We start from the raw sequence: 9751 nt of genomic DNA on the forward strand, positions 1-9751 counted from the left end.
GAAGTTAGATGAGCACCTTGCCGGGGTCATCTGACCCCGGTGCTCTTTCCTGCCAAGGCAGGGGGTCGGACTAGATGATCTTCCTAGGTCCCTTCTGACTCTAGCTACTATGAAACTATGAAACTATGAAACCCAGGGCCATCCCTGGAGCCGGGGGAGGAGGAGGGCGAATCAGAGTTACCACCCCAGGCCCCACACTTTGGGGGGCCTAGGGAGCTGGGCGGAGTGGCTGTGTTGACTCAACACTGCTGGCTTCACATCCAGCTGCTCGCCACCTCAACCCTCTGCCACTGCCACTGCCATTGCCATTAACCTAGTTAGGAGGGCTTTAAACTAGGTTTGCCAGGAGATGAAGATCAAAACCCTGAGGTAAGTGGGAAAGCTGGTGACTTGGAGGAGGCATAAGTAGAAGGGGGTAACAGAGGAGGCCTTCATCATTCTTCCTGGGAAAGTAGGGCAATCAGCTTGTTACCTTGGGTGTCTGTACACGAATGCATGGAGCCTGGGAAACAGATAGGAAGAACTGGATGTCCTCGCACAGTTTTGGAACTACAATGTAATTGGAAAAACAGAGACTTGGTGGGATAGCTTGCATGACTGGAGCACTGTCATGGGTGGGTATAAACTGTTCAAGAAGGACAGGCAGGGGAGAAGAGAAGGAGGAGTTGCATTTCATGTAAAAGGGTTGTATGATTGCTCAGAGCTCCAATTTGAAACTGAACACAAGCCTATTGAAAGTCTCTCAGTTAGGGTTAGAGGGGAGAGCAACAAGGGTGATGTTGTGGTGGAAGAGGCTTCCTTTAAACAGTTAATGGAAGTTTCCAGAACACAGACCCTGGTTCTCATGGGGGTCTTCAGTCAAGCTGACATCTGCTGAGAGGGCAATACAGCACTGCACAGGCCGTCCAGGAAATTTTTGGAAAGTGTTGGGAACAACTTCCTGGTGGAAGTGTTGGAGAGGCCAACTAGGAACTGCTCCCTTCTTGACCTGCTGCTCCCCAGCAGGGAAGAATTGGTAAAGAACATAGAAGTGGATGGCAACTGGGCAGCAGTGACCATGAGATGATTGAGTTCAGGATCCTGAGGAAAGGAAGGAAAGAGATCAGCAGAGTAAGGACGCTGGACATCAGAAAAGCAGACTGTGTCTCACTCAGGAAATGGATGGGCAGGATCCCCTAGGAGGCCAATCTAAAGAAGAAAGGAGTCCAGGATAGCTAGTTTTACTTTACTGAGGGTGCAGAAACAAACCACCCTGACGTGCATGAAGACTATTAAATATTGTGGAAGACCACCTCAGCTTAGCAGGGGACTCTTCAATGAGCTAAAAACACAAAAAGGAAGCTTACAGGAGGTGGAAACTTGGACAAATGACTATGAAAGAGTACAAGAGCATTGCTCAGGCATGCAGGGATAAAAAGGAAGGCCAAAGAGAAACTGGAGTTGCAGCTAGCAAGGGATTTGAAGGGTAAAAAGAAGGGTTGGCTGGAATGATCTAGTTGGGAATGGTCCTGCTTTGGGGAGGGGGTTGGACTAGATGACCTCCTGAAGTCCCTTTCAACCCTAATTTTCTATGATTCTTTGTGTATTCTCTTTGCTTCCTCTTATAACTCATTATATTCATGGATCTGCTTTAAGTCTATCAGCAAGTTCTCAGGCAGAGGGATTACTGCACTGCACTATTATTCCTTTTTTGCCTGATTCTCCTTTCAGATATTGTTTATAGTCACCAATTTCAATGCCTATTTACATCACCATGCAGTTGTAATTGGCCAAAGTGTTAAAGCAGACACATGGGTTGTCAGCTACTGCCTGGCTAAGCAGAATATTGGCAGGTCAGACAAACCAACACAGTGTCACAGAACTGTTTGAAATACCTTGTTTTTTTTTTCTGCTCTTTTTTATTTTTCTGATCACCTTTCCCTTGAAACCTGTCTTCTCTGCTGTTAAAATTTGTACAAATAGAGCAGTTTGAGGGGAAGCAGCTTCAGTTTTAGTTATGTTTAGAGGAAATCATTTATCAAAGTTGTTCAAATTTCTTAAACTTGATGTGCACTTTAAAGCAAGAACAAATAGTTCAGTCTCATTAACCACATTACTAAGCTTGCAGTTGGAATTTCATTTCCAAGAGAGACTGTTTCAATCTCTCTGCTGCTCTTTATTTGCCCATGTTTTCAAGCTATAAAGCAGATTTCAAATCTCTTGTCTCCATGTTAAATAGAATTACCATTTCCCCTCTCTAGGCAAAGAAAATGTCAAAACACAGGGGGTGACCTTGTTAGCATGAGTATTTGTTCACTTCACATCATCCCAAAGACAAAATGCCATCTATTCCTTGATCACAATTTCCTTTTCCTCAGGTGCTTTAATTTGCGAGAATTAAATACATCCTTCTGCAGTGGGGTAGCCAATTATACCAGGCTGTTTTCAGGAAACTGCTGTTGCCACCCACATTTTAACTGCTGTATTTAGAGATTTCACTTTAACTTCTCTATCTTATAACTGTGAAAGCCCAGGGTTCAATTTATGACTTAGATCTCAAGTGACAAATAATGTTTATGGTGTTCTCATCGGTCAACACCATGGAGGCACTGCATAGTGCAGCATAACTCTAATTAGTGGGAAAGGAGAATTACAGAACAGAGCAGATGTGTACTTGTGAAGCTGTAGATGGGACCTTGCACAGCACATGCCCTTGCTCACCCAGCCCAGTGCTTTTAGTCCCTTTCTCAGTCAGACTCCGATACCCTTATGCACAGTGTGTAGTACATCTTTAGTGATAAGCAATAATGGGGCTCCCCACAGGAACATACTACAAAACTGAGTAAGGGCATCAGAGTCTAGCCCTTTATAATTGAGCAATTTTTAGCAGCAACTAAAAACACATTTCACAGTAGGATCATTACCACTACTGGTGGCACTTTGAAGTGAAGGAAATTCACTTAAACTGTGAAAAGGACAAACAGTGTTGTATGCAGGCATATTCACTATGTCAGAAAAATTTTCCTTAGCTTTATCTCCTTTTTATTACTGAGATGCTGATGAAACCTGCTTGCCACTCCTCATCACTGACCCAATTTGCTGTAAATAAAACACTGCTACCACTATTTTCAGCACCTTTTGTAGATTCGACCTTACATATTTAGATAGCAAAAAAAAGGAGCAATTTATGTTGCTTTTTTATCTGAATGCAATACCTGATGTGTTTTCCCCTCTGAGGGTTTTGGTTTTGCACCACGAGATATAAATTTAGTTTCTTTAAAAAGGAAGCAGGTGAGAAAACATCTCTTTTTTGTTGAATGTGGAACTAAGCAGAAAACTGTGTAATCAGCACATCTAGTGTGCCATTAGAAAATCATCAAAATTCCCCTACCAGATTCTGATAAAACCAAACTATTAAAGAATTCTCTGAAGAGATATGTTTTGAAGGTACAGTATTGTACTTCGGGTTTGGGTTTTTTTAAAGAAACTATTTCAATTGATGAAACAGTAAAAAATACTCATTTTAAAAGGAATTGTTTTCTAGAAAACATAAAAGGTCCAGTTAATAGAAGACTGAAACTAGGTATTAAAAATAAAATGGTTAAAATACTGTATGTACTGATGTAAGGAGGTAGACACTATATCCTATAATATGTATTTAAAATATATACAGTGGCGTGCTGCAAGTACAATTTTGTTTAACATTGCATTTATTTATTGACATGTCCTGTCGGGGGTGTCTTCAGTTTGTTGAATATTTTCTACCATACTTATCTGATTGAACTGGATGTAAAGCTAAGGATTCTCCTGCCTCAGAATGATCAGGTTACATGTTAATACCTGCCTTAAATACATACCTAGGAAGCAATCCTTCAAAGAACAGGAGACTAGCCAATTAATAGATGCGCTAGTTTAAAGAAGTAAAATTTACACTGTTGTAAAAGTCAAATCCACAGAAAGGTTCCTCTAAAAACATACGTTTACCAAAAAACTGTGTCAGCTAGTTATGTCTGAACCTTTCTGTTTATTTCTAGATTATGGGACAGCTTTATTCTCCTACACTAGGTTGTATTTCTGGTTCAACTTTATTCCTGGTATTTTTACCCACCAGTGCTGTAAATTTACTCCAGCATTTAGGAAAACTTCAGTCTCATTTTTAATCACCAGTAAAAAGGTCTGTAGACCAAATTGTGTACTTACTAACACCTGCTTTACCTTGCTGTCTTTGAATTCTGTTTTCAGTGACATCCATGAACCCTCATTTTCCCCAACAATTTGTGATGGGAAATCTTCCTAGACTCCTTGATTCTTATTGCTTTTCTCAAAAGTTTAAAATCTATATATGAGCCTTTATTATTAGCATTCATATAATACCTTGGGGACATTGCAATGGGGTCACAGACTGGCATTTAGGACACAGTTTTGCTGATGTATGAGGAAAGATTCTCTCTGAAATGCATCTGCATTTTAGGAACATAAAAGAAGTAAAGCCTTTATGAATAAAATGAAGGTGATGAGAGAAGATACACAAAGAATTCACCTGTTCAGTAAAAACTGGTTCATGTTTCCATACCTGCCTTACAGGGAGCTGAACTTAAGGGTCATGTTTGAAAAGGGAGGGTGCTCCAAATGTGGTGTGCCATGTCAGACAGAATGACAAAATTGCAGAAAAATGGGGCGGGAAGGGACTTTAGGAGGTCATTTAGTCCAACCCCTTGTACCAGTGATTCTCATTGAGGGTGTTGCCAGATCCTTCAAAGGGTGCCCTGAGGGATGAAGGGATAAGTGAGGTGTGAGGAGATGAGCACAGGCTCAGGCTTGTCCATGCCTGACCAGTCTCTGGCCTCCACTGCCAGGTCCCTCTGCAAAGAGGTAAGCACTGTAATATATAAATAAGTGGCATCCATTGAAACTCGTGCCACCTATTTCACAGAAGTTTTGGAGGGGTGCCTTGAGTCCAATGAGGCATGCTTTGAGTCCTAAAAGTTTGAGAACCATTGCCTATGCAATGCAGGATCAACCCTGTCTGGAAGTGTTGGAGAGGCCAACTAGGGACCAAGCAAGCAGGGACAGCAAATGGTGCAGTTGGCAAGCAATTCATTGGGAGTAAGAGGAGGCAGACAAAAGAGTATGATAGCAGATAAAAGAGGATGATAAGCAAACCCTCATTTCACTTTGTTAGAAACTTGCAATACTTAGTTTTGTCGAATCCAAATCCACTTTGGAACTTACCACTATGGGGATGAGGAAAAAGGAATCATTCTTCAGTGCAACTTGACACACAAGCTCTTTCCAGTAGTGTAGGGTTTCTGTAAATACTGTTGTACAAGTTTCAGCATATTTAGAAACTGAATTGAGAAAGCCTCTTCAGTGATGGCAAAGAATGATAATAGCATGGAGATGCAGCACAAATATAGCATGGGATCTAACATTCGCCTCCTGATGTCCTCTGCATGAAGCCTATTATTATGTCTGTGTCGGAACATGTTTCTTATTGTATGGCACAACGGTATCTTGTTCACCAACTTCCCAAGGACTCAACAGAATACAAAAGGACCTGGAACTTTCTCAGGAATGCCAGCACAATTTGGGTTATAAAACCAGCTGTTGTGCTGACACATCTGGTTATACACCCAGAATTAATTAAAGCATAGTTTAGTCTAATGTAGCTGAGATGTGGACTTTGCAAAACTCGAGTGCAGTTCAGAAAGGAGATTTAGAAAGGGATTGTTGCTATTAGCACTGCAGTTGTTCTTAAAGCCTCCTGTTTCGTAAATGGCCCCATAAGCATAGGTGAGGCCTTACAGAGACCACCTGAGAATGTGGACCCTTCACTATTATGAAAATCAAGTTCAGAAAGAGATTGCAATCCCCAAACCTCAAAGATGGAGGGTGTAGAAAATGATAGGGGATCTGTTAAGAATCCCACCTTTTAGGATTGGGAGCACTGAGAAAGTGGGCCCTGAGCATGTGAGTGAAGAGGATTTAAACCATCCTTTCAGTCTGAGCCCCCTCTCTTGCTCAGATTAACAGCTCCCACCTCTTCTCCCCTCGGATCAGAGTAGGACTGCAGTCTGCTTTAGGTATTATGGTAGTTGCCTTTTTCAGGACTGGACAGGAAATTTCCTCAATATCAGATCAGCAAGGTGTGGGGGTTTTTTTGCCTTTTTTACAGCAGCCCAGGACCCAGTGGGTGAGTCAGGAGGTAAAGCTGAAAAAGATACATCCTAGTAAGTGACCAGTGGAGGTATTTTTTTCATAGGGGCTCCAATCCCTTTATAACTAGACTAAGAACTGGACTTACGAAAGCATCATTAAGAAGCTTAGGAACAGGATAGAGGTTCCTAATGTGTGATTCAGTGAATAAAAAAACCCCTTTAACTTGCCTGTGACCTCTCATCTGAGATGTTATTAGACTATCAGTTGGTCTTGACGTAGAAACCGAACATAGGATTCACTGTGCCAGCGTATCCTTCACAAAGCTGCTTCATAGTGTCTTTGATGGCTGAGATCTGCAGATGGAAACTAAGATCCTGGTCTGCAATGCAGTGGTTATCCCCAGGCTCCTCTACAGATGTGAGATGTGGGTGACCTATCAAAGCCATCATAAGTGCCTGGAATGGCTCCATGAGCGTTGCCTCAGGAAGACAACTGCGCTAATGCCAGCATCCTCTCTGCAGCTAATATAACCAGAGTTGAGGCAAAGATCATGAACCATCAACTCCACTGGGCTGGACACGGTATACAGATGGCTGACACTTGTGTCCCCTTCTCTCAACTTAGTCATGGTAAGAGGACCCGCAGAAAACAGAGGAAGCGCTACAAGGACATGCTGAAAGCATGCCTTAAGAAGGGTCAACCCTTCTTAGGGCATGCTATGTGGCATCAACCCTTCAAATTGGAAAGTGCTGGCTGGTAACAGGTCTTAATGGTGCTGCACCATATATCAAGGTACAGTCCACTTCAAAGAGAACACAGCAGAGTGCACAACATCCTGGCCAACAGTTGTGTGCCCCCCACCCAGGCAGCACTTGTCATATGTGTGGAAAAACTTGCAGAGCATGGATTGGACTCCTCAGCCATCTTAAAACTGCCCTGCCCTGCCCTACCCTACCCCCACCACCGGCAGACATCAGCCTCATATTGAGGGATAGCTGATTAAGATTAGGCTGTGTAACTGTTTTAGAGGGATGAGGGGGCTGGGAGCAGACCACTGCCAGGTAGAAATGATTAAGGAAGTAATGATGACCTGCATTGCCTCATCAAATTCCCCAGATGAGTTAGTAAAGATGCAGCATACTAAACCACATCCTTTGAAATCTGTCTATCATCCATCATGCCTTGGAGAATTCCTCTTCTAGCATTGCTTCTCTGCTTGTTGTGGGCAGGGATTTTTTTTTCTGTTGACTTTGGTTGCAATGCAAGTTTGAGGCCTAGAATGTATTATCTATTTCTTTAACCATGTCTGTAGCACATTTTGATTTGATCTATTTAGGTAAGACTACAACACTATAACTCAGTCAGAGCTCTTTTCTGGTTAAACATGGTTCTTAGCCATAGTAAGATCTTTAATGTAATGGGAGACTCAAACCCAGTTTTGCATTGTGATCTGAACACTGTGTTTATGGGGAACACCCTCCCTCCCCCAAACCTTTTCACAAAAGTCATTAAAACCATAATGGAAGTAGGTTGGCAACAATGGGAGTAACTGTTCTCTCTTTATGCTTTACAGACAACTGTTGCTGGCTACTGCATTATTATTGATGCATACTGAAATACTTCATTGTGATTTGTTTCACACCCAAAGGCACAGAAGGAAAACAGTTGTAGGTTTTTATTAAAAGAACTGCCAGCATTGTTCATCTACTGCTGCTGTTTCATGCACAAAATGCAAATGAAACCCACAGTAGCATGCATAAAAAACAGAACTGGTAAAAGCCTGTGGGCATGACACACAAGCATTTTACTGGTTTGTTATGTGGCTTTTTTTAACTAATGATTTTTTCCCTTCAAAATGAAACTATCCAAATTACAACAGAGAATATTTTGTTCTGCAAGAGTGAATGTTGGTATATTAGTCTATGGTACAAACTATTTTTTTGTTGAATATCATTTGTTCATTGTGGCTGCGTGAATACTCAGTTGTAATGTTGAATGCAGCTAAAGCACACTTTTTAAACTTCCCCATTAAATGCTGATATTAGGAAAGCATGCCTTTTATAAACAAAATACACTGCACAGTTAAAATAATAACAGAAAACTACTGTTGGGTCAGAAGAAAAACCTGCCTCTGAACACACCTGAGTTCTTGGGATAATGCATCTCAAGCTAATCTTTGTTTGTAGAACAAATAAGTAGAGCAGACAGTTGAAAGTAGCAAAGCTATAAAGCTAAAAGAAACACAGTGCAAGTTTTTACAGATATCTTTCAGAGAGATCAGATTTTCAGGGTGTTCCAACAGCGTGATAGCTGCAGGCACACAACATATTTCTCAGTTCTTCTTTAGAACTTGAAAGGCACTTTTGTACTTACCATAACTGGTGGATCCTGCGGCAAGAAACAGGGCAGAAAACAGCATGAAATTTTGCTTGTGCATATTGCTTTTTCTGTGATAAGACATGATGCTCTGTGTTAATTTCTCCCTAGGTTGCAGGAACGTGTACATTTCCTGTTTCCTGCTTGGGTTTCTCTGAGTAAATTTCTTAAGGAGAGGTACTGTATTTGATTGCTTTTAGGAAGTGATGTAATTCAGTCTGGGCTTGTCAGCTAAGCAATGATTGCAAAAGACAGAAAAAAGTTGCTCTTCAAGCACTATTTCTGTTGAAGCACCTATGTGACCTGTCAGTGGGGGCTGTATCATTCTCATTTTTGAGACCTATGTCTATAATACATCATCTGTTCCTCTAAATTCATTGTCTTGGCAATGAGCATAGTATAAATACCTAGACAGATGGGCACAAAATAGCACAGAATAAAATCTCTCTCTTTGTATGGAGGATTTTATACTTTCTACTACTGATGTTCCCTATGGATACCTCAAAAGGTCAGATTTTCAAAAGGGCACAGGGATCTCTACCTCTACACAAATTACAGGGTCCCTAAGAGAAAAGATCTGTGTCTGAAAAAGTTTGGTTTTAAATGCTTTAAAACGCTGTTAGCAAACAGAAGAAAGTGATGTCTGCAGCAGCATTTAACTGAACATTTAACTGAACACTAACTGAACTCTTTAGTCCATTTTTATCTAGGGAAAAGAAAAGAAAAGAAAGCCCCACTGTCTCACTATACATTTCTATTTACCCAGGGAGAACTTGCATACTATTGTAACTAGTATGGCACTAGAAAATCTTTACGCCAACAGGCAGATGTTTGGCAGCTTATCTAGGCCAACAGAACCCCAGAGGCCAGGGCTAGTCAACAATACTGGAAACCAATGCTACAAAATGTAAGGTTCAATATTCTTATCTGAATTTGACTTAAGCAGCAGCAGAAATTATTCATTGTGTGACTCCTTATAGCTAAGTAGAGGAAGGGTAGAGGAGAAAGTGATTCCTGGGCAAGAGTTCCCCCTAACAAAAAATCCAAGCACAAACAAAAGAAAACCACATGAAAAAGCCTGAATGGGGCTCATTTGCCGGGGAGATCATGCTTGACATGTGTGTATATTCCACAGGTTTACAGGGGATTGTAGGAACATACTTCCGTGGCAATTCTCTCAGCTCACTGTCCTCAATAAAAGTAAGTTCCCAAGACTTCCCTCCCACAGTCATGAGGA

At 41.4% G+C, this 9751-nt stretch overlaps 1 protein-coding gene across 1 annotated transcript in view; it reads right to left on the reverse strand.

Moving 5' to 3' along the window:
- Positions 1–8676, reverse strand: part of TMEM154 (transmembrane protein 154) — a 23868-nt gene extending 15192 nt beyond the window's left edge. The window contains exon 1 of the mRNA XM_019534479.1: positions 8512–8676. Within this exon, the coding sequence (XP_019390024.1) occupies positions 8512–8644 (133 nt within the window). The 5' untranslated portion in view covers positions 8645–8676. The remainder of the gene's footprint in view (positions 1–8511) is intronic.
- Between the last annotated feature and the right edge of the window lie 1075 nt (positions 8677–9751).

The sequence above is a fragment of the Crocodylus porosus genome, unplaced genomic scaffold, assembly GCF_001723895.1.
Source record: "Crocodylus porosus isolate Cpor-Errol unplaced genomic scaffold, CroPor_comp1, whole genome shotgun sequence".
Lineage (NCBI taxonomy): Eukaryota > Metazoa > Chordata > Crocodylia > Crocodylidae > Crocodylus > Crocodylus porosus.